The sequence below is a fragment of the Staurois parvus genome, unplaced genomic scaffold (assembly GCF_062004578.1).
Source record: "Staurois parvus isolate SC_StPar_1 unplaced genomic scaffold, SC_StPar_1.0 ptg001041l, whole genome shotgun sequence".
NCBI lineage: Eukaryota > Metazoa > Chordata > Amphibia > Anura > Ranidae > Staurois > Staurois parvus.
In genome coordinates, this window is record NW_028318837.1 from 241,432 (window position 1) to 257,500 (window position 16,069).

The 16,069-nt window shown below is 44.3% G+C and overlaps 1 protein-coding gene across 1 annotated transcript in view; it reads right to left on the reverse strand.

Moving 5' to 3' along the window:
- Positions 1-16,069, reverse strand: part of GSG1L2 (GSG1 like 2) — an 81,454-nt gene that overhangs the window by 9,338 nt on the left and 56,047 nt on the right. The window contains exons 3-4 of the mRNA XM_089657911.1: positions 7,118-7,270; positions 220-331 (exon numbers count right to left, since the gene is read on the reverse strand). Of these exons, the coding sequence (XP_089514037.1) occupies positions 220-331; positions 7,118-7,270 (265 nt within the window). The remainder of the gene's footprint in view (positions 1-219; positions 332-7,117; positions 7,271-16,069) is intronic.

Sequence of the window (16,069 nt, forward strand, 5' to 3'; positions counted from 1 at the left end):
TGACGTCGCTGTGGCAATAACCCAGCCAGACCTTTTTTCTTCAAAATGTTACCAAAAAAGTCATCCTGAACTGGGTCAATCATTTTCAGTGGAAGGAAATCATTTTTCAATTATCCAGAATGGAGCTATTGATGAATGTGCAAAGAACTCCCGATCTGCTGATCTACCTGCTGAACGATCTACCCAATCAGGAAGAGCAGCGGAGGAAGGATTGCGTACCAGTATGACCAGCCGTAGTCCCAGTTCTGGGGTCTCCAGTCTTCAGGGCCCAGATTGACGGTCATCTGAAAGACGGTTGTGTACATCATGTGTGCGACCATCCCCAGCAACCCTGCAAAATACAAACACCCAATCGGGGGATCAGACAAGAGAAACCATCAAAGAGGACCAGTCACTTCTGAAATATCCTAAATCCTATTTCTCAGTCAGTTTGATGCAAGATATAAAGTTTTCTATTATGTTATATTCAAAACTAATTATTTTTAACATTGCCTCCTGACCAATAAGTTACTGTTTGGCCTTGATTCTGCACATCTGGTTATATTTCAGTTTCATTCCATCAGAGCCTCTACGCTCCTTCCCCCTTCTCGCTTCACCCATCAGAGCCTCTCCTCTCCCACTGACACTTACAGGGTTTGCACAAAAATATGGAAGCACTCCATGATTTGCAGGTGTGAAAGTGACAACATGTTCCTCATTGAAAGAGGAAGTGATGTAACATTCTTTTGTGTCTGCTGTGTGATGAGACCCCTAGGTGGGAAGCTGCACTTTTGTCATTCACTGTGTACGCTGCTAGTAATATGGGGTCGTGTGAGAGCTTACTAAGGTTCAAAGAGGGCAAATTGTTGGTGCCGCTTAGCTGGTGCCTCTGTGGCTGAAGTTGCCAATTTATTTTCCATGACTGTAAACACGTCCGGTGGTTGTGAACAGTGTGCAGCTCAATTCATTGGACCATATTACAGTCTTCCATTGATTGATAATCTACGATTCATGGGTGTTGCATGGTGAAAAAAGAAATCCTAAAACAAACTAATGCAGTCACCACATCTAAGAATTGGTAAGCTGCAATACTATAAATGTTTGCTTTTGGGTTTAATACCGCTTTAAAGTGTATGTAAGACTGTGACAAACATTTCCAAAGATCATCAGTGCCATCTAGTGGCCATAACGCAGTATAGTCCTGATTGAGGTATTTCAGGAAAATACTGCAATATGGCCACTAGATGGTATGTATGATCATAGGAAATAATCATATTAGACAAAATATGGCAAGTTTTTGTCGTGAATGTTTCTCACATTAGTACGGTGATTTTTTTTTTTTTTAAGTAGATGACCCCATGTGTATTTACACTTTTGTGTGCTTCGCTGTCAAGAGCATTTTAATTTTTAGTAAATTGTATTGACTCTTAAAGTGTTAATAAACCCCGGACCCTTCATTCACTATATCCGGTCTCCCCGGACCCTGCATTTACTATATCTGGTCTCCCCGGACCCTGCATTCACTATATCTGGTCTCCCCGGACCCTGCATTCACTATATCTGGTCTCCCCGGACCCTGCATTCACTATATCTGGTCTCCCTGGACCCTGCATTCACTATATCTGGTCTCCCTGGACCCTGCATTCACTATATCTGGTCTCCCCGGACCCTGCATTCAGTATATCTGGTCTCCCCGGACCCCGCATTCACTATATCCGGTCTCCCCGGACCCCGCATTCACTATATCTGGTTTCTCTGGACCCCGCATTCACTATATCCGCTCTCCCCGGACCCTTCATTCACTATATCCGGTCTCCCAGGACCCCGCATTCACTATATCTGGTCTCCCAGCACCCCGCATTCACTATATCTGGTCTCCCAGGACCCCGCATTCTCTATATCCGCTCTCCCCAGACCCCGCATTCACTATATCCGCTCCCCCCGGACCCTGCATTCACTATATCCGCTCTCCCCGGACCCTGCATTCACTATATCCGGTCTCCCCGGGCCCTGTATTCACTATATCCGGTCTCCCTGGACCCTGCATTCACTATATCCGGTCTCCCCGGACCCTGCATTCACTATATCCGGTCTCCCCGGACCCTGCATTCACTATATCCGGTCTCCCCGGACCCTGCATTTACTATATCCGGTCTCCCCGGACCCCGCATTCACTATATCCGGTCTCCCTGGACTCCGCATTCACTATATCTGGTCTCCCACAGTACACAGAACATGGAAATGCAAATATTTTAGTAAATATAAACTGCTAAATACCTTTTCTCATCAGCAGTATATAGCAGTCTTGTGACACTGGTTAATCTTGTAGGAAGAGTTTTCAATCTTCCCTGATTCTCCTATGAGGCTGCATAACCCCTGACTCTCTGTCTGAACAGTGCTGACTGGCCCTGTGCTGATCACATGCACCCTCCCAAAGAAAAAAAACAACTCTCTAGCCATACACATCAAACTGTGCATGTGCAGCTTCCCCCCAAGGCTCTGTTCTATCAGCAGTTGGATTGGGGACAGTAGAAGAAGGGGAGGATCAGAGAAGTCAGCCTTTTTACACAATGCGGAGGATTAACCCCTTAGGTTCCACAGTGAGTATAACAAGCATGCTTTACTGCATATACAGACTGATTTTACTGTTGTGGGTTTAGTAACACTTTAAAATTATTTCACACCAAATGCAACATTGAAACAGTGCTACTTCTCTTGAAGTAGCGAAATATCAGAGCCGCGGACCCGGTGAGATTTCCTATGCGGCATGCCTGACATCTGTGCGACGTCATGCACAGATGTCAATGCAAGTCGCACCTGAAATCGGCAAAAATAATTCAGGAGCTATTTTCAAAATTGGTGTGACTCCGAGGGAGGGCGTGTTCCATTGCCGACAATAGGTTCGACTTGTCACGCCATTCGGAACTGTCAAATCTCATCTCTTTGATTGTAAGCTCCAAGGATCAGGCCCTCCTTTCCCTCTTGTATTGAACTGTATTGTTGCTGTATTGTCTCCCGTTATATTGTAAAGCGCTGAGCAAACTGTTGGCGCTATATAAATCCTGTATAATAATAATAATAATAATAATATATAAATCCTGTATAATAATAATAATAATAATAATATATAAATCCTGTATAATAATAATATATAAATCCTGTATAATAATAATAATATATAAATCCTGTATAATTATAATATATAAATCCTGTATAATAATAATAATATATAAATCCTGTATAATAATAATAATAATATATAAATCCAGTCTAGTAATGAAAAGTCTCACTGGTGTGATCCGGGGCTACATTGTGCTACAGTAAATTATTCTTCATACAATTGTTGCCGTTACTTTCTTTGTGATGTGTTGGGTGTTTATTATGAACTTTTGGGGTATTCATTGACTTCAGATCTTCTGATATTGCCAAGAGTAATAAAAAATAACAAAAAGTAACAAATAATGAAAAGGAAGTAAAAAATATTCTAATGAAAGCACTTTGATGATTTTAACGTGCGATCTCAGACGCTGGTGTTGCACATTAGTGGAGTTGGATATTTCCGTCTCTCCGCAGTCTCTGACCATCTCTTGTATCATGCCTGCAGTCTATGACCATCCCTGGTATCATGTCCGCAGTCTCTGACCATCTCCTGTATCATGTCCGCAGTCTCTGACCATCTCTTGTATCATGTCCGCAGTCTCTGACCATCTCCTGTATCATGTCCGCAGTCTCTGACCATCTCTTGTATCATGTCCGCAGTCTCTGACCACCTCCTGTACCATGTCCGCAGTCTCTGACCACCTCCTGTACCATGTCCGCAGTCTCTGACCATCTCTCAGTTCTCAGATTCACTGATATCACCAAAAGTAATAAAAAAAAACAAAAAGTAACATAAATAATGAAAAGGAAGTAAAAAATATTCTTATGAAAGCTTTCTGATGATTTTAACGTGCGATCTCACAGAGGACGCTGGTGCTGCACATTAGTGGAGTTGGATATTTCCGTCTCTCTGAAAAGCCATTTCTAAGGTGGAATGTGGAATTTCCAAGAAGGAAGCCAAAACTAGCGAAAAGCTGCAAACAAACATAAATCTTTCATGAATCAAATCCTCTGCTTCCAGAAATCACGTCTTGTGGAATTCATCCTCCAAATGAAGTTACTTTTATTCCTAAATTTTTTTTTTTTTTTAATGAGGCTCCAATGTCACATCTGCCAGAAATTCCCACCGCTTCCAGAATGCCTAATAAAGATTGTGGAATTGTTGTAGATGAATGGAGTCGGTGTGGAGGGGATGTTCTCTGCGCTCTGCGGGTTCCCAGGAGTTCTGGGGAGGTCCAAGCATAAATGAGAAGCTCCGATTGGTTGTTTTATCGCCCAGTTATGTTGGTTTTTCTTAGCCGCTGTTGTTCATGAATTCATTTTGCAGATTTTAGGTTTTTACCCAATTGTCTGAAATAAGAACTGCCTGCATTCTAAAGCAGGCCATAGACGGGTCGAAAACTGGCCATTTAAAAAAAAAAAATGAAAAATCGGTCGTTGAATCGGCAGACATTACCACCAACGGTAAAAAAATTGGCCGATTTTCGTCCTGCCTACGGCCAGCATTTAACCCCATAATTACTTCTGTCCCTGCAGAGAGCTCCGCTATTATATTTGACATGAAAAAGTCTTGCGGTTGCAACAATGTATCCATTTGTATCCATTTTGGATACAGATGGTTTTATTCCGATACAAATAGATACATTGTTGCAACCGCAAGACTTTTTCATGTCAAATATAATAGCGGACTGGAATTCTTCTTTTTCTTCTTCTTCTTTTTATTCAGTGGTGTATCAGTGTTTTCCTTTAAATCCTCTAACTTGCACTGGAACGGTTATTATAAAATGATTTATTGCTATGGTAACACAGACTGGTCTTTCAGACACTTTAAAGCCCCCGTGTCCTACCTGCAGCCCTGTAACACGTTTTGTGCTGCCCTCGAGGCCCCTGCAGATACTAACCTGTGTTTCCGTATTGCCCATAGCAGTGATCTTTAGCAGTCTGTAATTTGTCTCCAGTCCAGGACTGTCTCCTGAAGCATAGCCCCAACTTCCAACAACTCCTTTATCATGTTTACAGTCTCTGACAGTCTCCTTGCAGCATGTCCGCAGTCTCTGACCATCTCTTGTATCATGTCCGCAGTCTCTGACCATCTCTGGTATCATGTCCGCAGTCTCTGACCATCTCTGGTATCATGTCCGCAGTCTCTGACCATCTCTGGTATCATGTCCGCAGTCTCTGACCATCTCTGGTATCATGTCCGCAGTCTCTGACCATCTCTGGTATCATGTCCGCAGTCTCTGACCATCTCTGGTATCATGTCTGCAGTCTCTGACCATCTCTTGTAGCATGTCCGCAGTCTCTGACCATCTCTGGTATCATGTCCGCAGTCTCCGACCATCTCTTGTATCATGTCCGCAGTCTCCGACCATCTCTTGTATCATGTCCGCAGTCTCCGACCATCTCTTGTATCATGTCCATAGTCTCCGACCATCTCTTGTATCATGTCCATAGTCTCTGACCATCTCCTGTATCATGTCCGCAGTCTCTGGCCATCTCTGGTATCATGTCCGCAATCTCTGACCAACTCCTGTACCATGTCCGCAGTCTCTGACCATCTCTGGTATCATGTCCGCAGTCTCCGACCATCTCTTGTATCATGTCCGCAGTCTCCGACCATCTCTTGTATCATGTCCGCAGTCTCCGACCATCTCTTGTATCATGTCCGCAGTCTCCGACCATCTCTTGTATCATGTCCGTAGTCTCCGACCATCTCTTGTATCATGTCCATAGTCTCCGACCATCTCTTGTATCATGTCCATAGTCTCTGACCATCTCCTGTATCATGTCCGCAGTCTCTGGCCATCTCCGGTATCATGTCCGCAATCTCTGACCAACTCCTGTACCATGTCCGCAGTCTCTGACCATCTCTTGTACCATGTCTGCAGTCTCTGACCATCCCCTGATTTATCATCACATTCTCTAATCATCTCTTGTATTAAGTCTGTAGTCTGTGACCATCTCTTGCATCATGTCCATGGTCTCTGAACGTCTCTTGTACCATGTCCACATTCTCTGACCATCTCTTGTACGATATCTGCAGTCTCTGATCATCTTCTGTATCATGTCCGGAGTCTCTTATCTCTTGTATCCTATCCGCAGTCTCTGATCATCTCTTGTATCAAGTCCACAGTCTCTGACCATCTCCTGAATCATGTATTCAGTCTCTGACCATCTCTTGTATCAAGTCTGCAGTCTCTAACCATCTCTTGTATCATGTCCACAGTCTCTAACCATCTCTTGTACCATATGTGCAGTCTCTGACCATCTCTTGTACCATATTTGCAGTCTCTGACCATCTCCTGTATCATGACCACAGTCTCTGACCATCTCTTGTTTCATGCCCACAGTCTCTGACCATCTCCTGAATCATGTCTTCAGTCTCTGATTATCTCTTGTATCATGTCTGCAGTCTCTGACCATCTCTTGTACCATATCTGCAGTCTCTGACCATCTCTTGTATAATGTCCGCAGTCTCTAACCATCTCTTGTATCAAGTCCGCAGTCTCTGACCATCTCTTGTATCATATCCGCAGTCTCTAACCATCTCTTGTATCAAGTCCACAGTCTCTGACCATCTCCTGAATCATGTATTCAGTCTCTGACCATCTCTTGTATCATGTCTGCAGTCTCTGACCATCTCTTGTACCAAATCTGTAGTCTCTGACCATCTCTTGTATCATGTCCGCAGTCTCTGACCATCTCTTGTATCATGTCCGCAGTCTCTGACCATCCCTTGTATCATGTTTGCCATCTTTGAAAATCTCCTCTAACATGTCTGCAGTCTCTGACCATCTCTTGTACTATGCCCATAGTCTTTGATGATGTCTCTGACACCGAGTATTCACTGTATATTATGTGTTCTGTATATTTCGTGATATTGATGGAACATTTTAGACAAATCAGTAATACCGTGTACAACCCCTGGGTGGCGCACACACCCCATGTTCAGGTTTGTACCCGCTGCTGTGCTGGAGATATGATTTCCTTACAATCCATGCAGAAGAGACACTGCCAATGATTAGATAGACGGATATACCTGACAATACAGTAAAAATGGCGGCAAAGGCGTTGAGCTTGAGTCCATCAATTACGGACGTGTAATAACAGACTTCCACGGACATGAGGCTGACTCCTGTAAGGAGTAATGTGATATACAAGACCTCGGCCACAATAGAGAGCCACAGAACACCTGCAGAGAAGAGAGAGGACGCCATTAGTTCATAGAATGCCTGCAGAGGGTTCAATTCTGACAAAAACACAATACGTATATATAGATATGACATATATACTCTACCCTACTCTATACTGTACGTGTTGTACGCCACTGTATACTGTGCTGGACATTACATACATAGCTGTATACTGTGCTGGACATTACATACATAGCTGTATACTGTGCTGGACACTACATACCCACATAGCTGTATACTGTGCTGGACATTACATACCGACATAGCTGTATACTGTGCTGGACATTACATACTCACATAGCTGTATACTGTGCTGGACACTACATACCCACATAGCTGTATACTGTGCTGGACATTACATACCGACATAGCTGTATACTGTGCTGGACATTACATACCGACATAGCTGTATACTGTGCTGGACATTACATACTCACATAGCTGTATACTGTGCTGGACATTACATACTCACATAGCTGTATACTGTGCTGGACATTACATACTCACATAGCTGTTTACTGTGCTGGACATTACATACTCACATAGCTGTATACTGTGCTGGACACTACATACCAACATAGCTGTATACTGTGCTGGACATTACATACCAACATAGCTGTATACTGTGCTGGACATTACATACCAACATAGCTGTATACTGTGCTGGACATTACATACTCACATAGCTGTATACTGTGCTGGACATTACATACTCACATAGCTGTATAATGTGCTGGACATTACATACTCACATAGCTGTATAATGTGCTAGACATTACATACATAGCTGTACACTGTGCTGGACATTACATACTCACATAGATGTACACTGTGCTGGACATTACATACTCACATAGCTGTATACTGTGCTGGACATTACATACTCACATAGCTGTATACTGTGCTGGACATTACATACCAACATAGCTGTATACTGTGCTGGAAATTACATACTCACATAGATGTATATTGTGCTGGACATTACATACTCACATAGCTGTATAATGTGCTAGACATTACATACTCACATAGCTGTATACTGTGCTGGACATTACATACATAGCTGTACACTGTGCTGGACATTACATACTCACATAGATGTACACTGTGCTGGACATTACATACTCACATAGCTGTATACTGTGCTGGACATTACATACTCACATAGCTGTATACTGTGCTGGACATTACATACTCACATAGCTGTATACTGTGCTGGACATTACATACTCACATAGCTGTATACTGTGCTGGACATTACATACTCGCATAGCTGTATACAGTGCTGGACACTACATACCCATATAGCTGTATACTGTGCTGGACATTACATACTCACATAGCTGTATACTGTGTCTTATGTTATGTGCTCCACATCCCTGTAGACTGTGCTGTATGCAGTATAGTTCACACTGCTGAATTCTGCTCTGTATGTTATATAATCCAAACTCATGTAGACTGTGCTGTAGGCTATATACTTAACAGTATACTGTGGTGTATGTTATATACCTCTAATCATTGTATAGTGTGGGGAATGTTATGTATGCCACACCACTGTATACTGTGCTATACACTATATACTTCACACCACTGTATACTGTGCTATACACTATATACTTCACACCACTGTATGTTGTATTATATGTTTTATACTCTACACCCCTGTAGATTGTACTGTATGTTATATACTGCACACAAATATATACCGTGCTGTATGTTATATATTCAACACTGCTGTATCCTGTGCTGTACGTCATATACTTCACACCACTGTATACTGTGCTGTACATTATATACTCCACACTGCTGTACACTGCACTGTGTGTTAGATATCCCACACCGCTGTATACTGTGCTGTACGTTAGATACTCCACACCGCTGTATACTGTGCTGTATGTTATATACGCCACACCGCTGTATACTGTGCTGTACGTTAGATACTCCACACCGCTGTATACTGTGCTGTACATTATATATCCCACACTGCTGTACGTTATATATCCCACACCGCTGTATACTGTGCTGTACGTTATATATCCCACACCGTTTTTTTAGAAAGGGTCAGGGATTTTTTTTTTTTTTTAACGCAAAAAGTTGCATTTTTGGTTCTATAGACTTCAATGAAAACGCTGCAGAAAAGCATGTATTGTGGTTTTGCCGTGTTTTTTATGCATTTTGCGTTTTAAATCTGCCTAGCAACAAGAAATTAAAAAAGATGCAAAACTCATCGAAAACGCAGGTGCAAAAATGCAAAACGCAAGGCAGAAACGGGTCAAACGCCAACTGCGTAGGTGTGAAGCGAGCCGAAGGCATGGGTCAGGTTTGTCCTCCTATTACATCATGTCGGTAAATGGACAGAAGATTGTACAATCCGATTGCATGGTGTGTGAGCAGCTGTTGGGATGGAGTTCTGTTCTGATTGCTGTCAGACGGCCGAGCTCTGGGTGATCGGTGACAACACGGATTAGAACTGCAGCGACTCCGTTTTCGCCTTCATTTCCCTCGGCTCCTTCCAGCCTCGGATGTTCATCTGTGAAAAGCCCAGATTTGTGTCGTTGGGCCCCGAGATGGGTCCCCAGAGAGATCCCCGGATTTCAGCTCACATTCCTGGCAGCAGATTTTCTGCCGTTCGGGCAAAGTCTTGTAATATAAATGGTAATTCCGAGGAGATTACGACGGCGTCTTTCCCAGCCACCAAAGACAGTTTGTTAAGCCTGTTATATTTTGATTTTCCTCTCCCCCCCCCCCCCGGCGCTCCACCCCCCCCATCTTTTTGCTCATGAATTGTTTAAATTTCATTTAAAAAATAAATCTTTCCATTTTCATTACATACTTTATATTAGACTCAATGATGTCATCACTGGGTCTCTGTGCTTCTCTGTGCAATATAGGCAGATCGCTGCTGGTGGGAGGGGCTAGCAGGGTACTGAAAACATCACAGCCCCTGCCTTGGTGCTCCTCTCAAAGTGGGAGGAGCTAAGCAAATATGAAAATGGGTGGGTGTCAGTCTGGAGGAATGGGTGTTCCTAGTCAGGCTGTATTTCCATGTAACGCCCACATGATTGAAAGGGGCGGGGCCAGTCAGGATAAGGGAGGAAAGGGCTAGATCAGGGGTCTCCAAACTGCAGCCGCAGGCCGGATGTGGCCCTTTCCTTGCCTTTATCTGGCCCTTGGGGAATTAGTCTTTCTGCTGATAGGAAGCACCAGCCCTCCCACTGACACCAATGATGGGGCACTATTTCCCCCACTGACACCATTGATGGGGCACTATTCCTCCCACTGACACCAATGATGGGGCACTATTTCCCCCACTGACACCATTGATGTGGCACTATTCCTCCCACTGACACCAATGATGGGGCACTATTCCCCCCACTGACACCAATGATGGGGCACTATTCCCCCCTCTGACCCCAATGATGGGGCACTATTCCCCCCTCTGACCCCAATGATGGGGCACTATTCCCCCCACTGACACCAATGATGGGGCACTATTCCCCCCACTGGCACCAATGATGGGGCACTATTCCTCCCACTGACACCAATGATGGGGCACTATTCCCCCCACTGACACCAATGATGGGGCACTATTCCCCTCACTGACACCAATGATGGGGCACTATTCCCCCCACTGACCCCAATGATGGGGCACTATTCCCCCCTCTGACCCCAATGATGGGGCACTATTCCCCCCTCTGACCCCAATGATGGGGCACTATTCCCCCCACTGACCCCAATGATGGGGCACTATTCCCCCCACTGACACCAATGATGGGGCACTATTCCTCCCACTGATACCAATGATGGGGCACTATTCCTCCCACTGGCACCAATGATGGGGCACTATTCCCCCCACTGACCCCAATGATGGGGCACTTTTCCCCCCACTGACACCAACGATGGGGCACTATTCCCCCCACTGACACCAACGATGGGGCACTATTCCCCCCACTGACACCAACGATGGGGCACTATTCCCCCCACTGACCCCAACGATGGGGCACTATTCCCCCCACTGACCCCAACGATGGGGCACTATTCCCCCCACTGACACCAATGATGGGACACTATTCCCTCCACTGACACCAATGATGGGGCACTATTCCTCCCACTGACACCAATGATGGGGCACTATTCCTCCCACTGACACCAATGATGAAATATTTCTTACTCCCACTGACCACCAAGCCTATGGCATAGTTTACTCCCACCAATGCCAATGAATGTTCTACTCCTTCTGGCCCCAGCTTGGCCCCACTAATATTCATAGGACAGTAAACGGGCCCTTTGTTTTGAAAGTTTGGAGACCCCTAGGCTAGATGATGCTGGACGTCCTCCAGCCAAGAAATGAGAAGCTCCATCTGACTTGCTGCAGCTTCTACAGCACAATGCGAGAGGCTCACAGTGTGCAGAGAATTCAGAGTAAGCCATGTCAGAACTGGAAGGACGGCGGGTCAGATGTAACCCTCTAGTGACTCTAAACCCACCCCCTCGGCTCTCTCCCTTCTCCTTCAAAGAGAACCAATCAGCTAAGGGTTACAGTAGAAGAGGAGTTCCCCTTTAATATTGTATTCAGCCGTGGGCCCGGTGACACCGCCGGTGTCACTTAAAACTGAACAAACACGATCCGTAGCCAAGAAATGTGTGCGGTGCGTCACGCCCGGGTGCACCAGGCGGCTGCAATGTTTGCTTCATTACCGCCCCCCATTACAGCGAGCGAGAGAAGAGAGCGGCAGCGGAGGAGACGGCGCCACCAAGCTCATCTGTGACGCTCATCCTCATGAATTATGGAAGCGCACAATGAAACGCTCGGATGGAGCCGCTGCTGGTTACATGATATGAAGCCGAGGGATGGGGGGGAAAATGGAGAAATTAATAAACCTGGACCACAAAATCATTGCGGCGTTCCGGCACGGCGGCGGTCTCCACTCAGCGCCAAATGCCGGTCACTGACCGCAGAAGAAGCCACCGATGGCGACACCCCTCTGCAAAAGTATACACCTCGCCGGCGCCTCTAAAGGGCTCATTCACACAAACTCTGGTCTCTGAAGAGCGATTTGCATTTGGATGTATTTTTGATGCGTTCCAATTCATCCCCCCTCCCTTGTCTTCAATTTAAATAGGGACATGTGCTTTCCGGTGCCTTTTTTATACGTTTCAGTTCATTCCCCCCCCCTCACTTTTTGTTCAATTGAAATAGGGACATGTGCATTCCAGTGCGTTTTTGATTCTTTCCAGTTCATTTCCCCCCCTCTTTTTCTTTAAATAGCGACATGTGAATTCCAGTGCATTTTGGTGCATTCCAATGCGTTTTTGATGCTTTCTGGTTCATCTCCCCCCCCCTTTTCTTCAATTTAAATAGGGACGTGTGTTCCGGTGCATTTTTTTTTTTTATGCGTCCCAGCTCTCCCCCCCCTCTCTTTTTCTTCAATTTAAATAGGGACATGTGCATTCCAGTGCATTTTGTATGCGTTCCATTCCCCCCCCCCCACTCTCTTTTTCTTCAATTTAAATAGGGACATGTACGTTCCAATGTGGGTTGGTGCATTCCAATGCGTTTTGATACTTTCCAGTTCATCCCCCCCCTCTTTCTTCAATATAAAAATAGTCATGCATTCTAGTGCGTCCCGATGCGTTCCAGTTTAACCCCCCCTTTTTCTTCAATTTAAATAGGGACAAGTGTGTTTTGATGCAGTTTTCATGCTTTCCAGTTCATCCCCCCTTTTCTTCAATTTAATAGGGACAAGTGCATTCCGGTGCGTTCTTTTATGCGTCCCAGCTCATTTTTCCCCTCTCTTTTTCTTCAATTTAAATAGGGACATGTGCATTCCAGTGCGGTTTGGTGTGTTCCAGTGCATTCTGTATGCATTCCATTCCCCCCCCCACTCTCTTTTTCTTCAATTTAAATAGGGACATGTACGTTCCAGTGCGGTTTGGTGTGTTCCAGTGCATTCTGTATGCGTTCCATTCCCCCCCCCACTCTCTTTTTCTTCAATTTAAATAGGGACATGTACGTTCCAATGTGTGTTGGTGCATTCCACTGCATTTTTTATGCTTTCCAGTTAATTCCCCCCCCCCTTCAATGTAAATATAGACGTGCATTCTAGTGTGTTTTGGTGCATCCCAATGCTTTCCAGTTTATCCCCCCCCCTTTTTCTTCAATTGAAATAGGGACATGTGCATTTCAGTGCATTTTGGTGCATTCCAATGTGTTTTTGATGCTTTCCAGCTCATAAACCCCCCCCCCCCCCCGTCTTTTTCTTCAATTGAAATAGGGAAATGTGCATTTTGGTGTATCCCGATGCATTTTGATGCTTTCCAGCTCATACCCCCCTCCCCCCTCTTTTTCTTCAATTGAAATAGGAACATGTGTGTTTCAGTGCATTTTTGATGCATTTTACCACGTTCCAGTACAGTTCTGTGCAGGAAAAAAAAAAATGCAGCCTGCTCTACTTTTTTTTCCTGCAACTGGAACTGCAAGCACTGAGGTGAACTATGACACTGCCAACATATCACCTACTGTGTGTTTTGGATGCAGTAAAAAATGCTCCTGAAACGTATGTAGTGTGAACCGGCCCTAAAGCAGAACTCCGGGAAAAGTTAGCCGTTCATATTTGTCTATGAGAGATATACTAATTCGTAGATTCTCCGAGCGCAGGACCGGTCCCTGCTGCTCCTGCCCCCCCACGGTCTACTTTTCCTGACATCATCACGTCCACACACCAGTTCTCGTCCACACACCAGTTCTCGATGTGAGGATGGCAGGAACAGTCCACTGCTGGACGTGGGGGAGTGCCATTTTCCGGAGGATCGAAGGATCGGGGGAGTATAGGTTCTGCGTTCCCCACCAGACAAGACAAGCAGGTCATCCATGGAGTGGAATCATTTTCTCTTCTTAACTGCTGCTGGATCCCCTGCCCACACTGTGCTGCAGATGGACGAGCCTTACAGGCACAGCGACATTCTGGTACATTGCTGCCTGCTTTCGGGTACACCCCCCACCCCCACAACACCCTCTGTGATTGGACACAGCACGAGTCTGTCAGCAAGGCCCGGCCAATGATTCTTGGCAGGGAGTTGCTGATCGGCTTTTAAAACCAACACAGGGCTCTCCAGAGAGAGAATCAGATCTCTGTTTCTCATCCCTGCAAAGCAGGGATGAGAAACAGAGATTCTTAGTAAAAGCAGCACACGTTACATATTGTTAGGCACACATTTAACCCCTTGATCGCCATAGATTTTAACCCCTTCCTATCCAGTGTCATTAATACAGTGACAGTGTATAGTATTGTTAAGTGTATAGTATTTATCACTATTCACCGTATTAGTGTCACTGATGTCGATGGCAGTTAATGTCAGATTGCCCACCGCACTATCGCTGATCACCGCCATTAGTCATATACAATAATAATAATAAAATTAAAAAAAAATCCAATATATACCATAGTTTGTAGATGCTATAACTTTCACACATATCAATCACTTTACACTTATTGGGATTTTTTTTTTTTTTTTTTAAATCATTGACATGAAACAGAATACATATTGGCCAACATTTATGAAGAAATGTGTTTTTTTTTCAACTGAATACGTTTTATAGGAGAAAAAAAAAAAAAAAAACTTTCATAAATTGTGTTTTTTTTTGTTTCTATCGCCAAAAAAAATCCTCAGTGGTAATCAAATACTACAAAAAAAGTGATTAAAAAAAAAAAAGAAAGTTATTTCGGTACACCATTGCATGAGTGCACAATTCATTTGAATGGGCTGAAATCGCACAAAAAGTAGTGCATGCACTACTTTTTGAAATGTACGGCAACTGCATCACATAGTACTTTCTGCCATGCGATTTGGTGCGGGCAAACCTGCATTTTGGGTGTTGTTAACTTTTAAACTGATCCATGCAGCAGATTGCAAGAACATTGATCCAGGGAAAATCCGATTGGGGATCGGGAAGGATTTTTTTTCTCTGCAGGAGCAAATTGGATCGTGCTTTGCTGGGTTTTTTTTCCTTCCTTCCTCTATACTGTGGGTATAGGATTGTAACTTTTGGCAATATAGTGTACATGCAGATTTGTTGGACATATGGCCATGAACATTTCTTATAAATGGACCCAGTTATGTATTTCACTTTTATACCTCACTGTATTTCTTGCTATCTTTCCATTTCAAATTAACTTTTGAATTCCTTTCAAATCTGAATAATTTGGTTATAATTTATTTCGAATTAATTGAAATTCATTACTATTGTGATTCAGAATCGATACATACGAATCTCCAAATAATGAAAATTTCGTCCGAATTTGATTCGTAACTAAACAAAAATCGCACGTCTAGTCTTCTGCCTGAGCTTACAATCGGAATAAATACGTATCTGGACTATTAACTCGTAGTGTAGAGCATCAATCTCCGATCACCGGGGAGACTCATCCTCAGGGGCGGACTGACCATTCAGAAACTCAGGCACTGCCCGAGAGCCCAGGGTCAGTAAGGGGCCCCATGAGATGCCCCTGGTAACTTTCATAGGCTTGTTTGAGTGTGGGCGAGGACAGAGAGGCCCCATGATCCCCTAATGCACGGGGGCCCCATGAGTTGTTAGCCCGCCCCTGCTCATCCTCACATCCTATCCTGTTCACAAAACACATTTCCTACAATGTCAATAGAGAGGAGGCGGGACATGCACACGGTGTATTATTTATTTATATTAATATTGCACGACAATCCAATATACAGACTACAGAACATCTTCTGTATGAATACAATATATTCCCATATGACATGTGAAGCCGTTCCCCGAACAT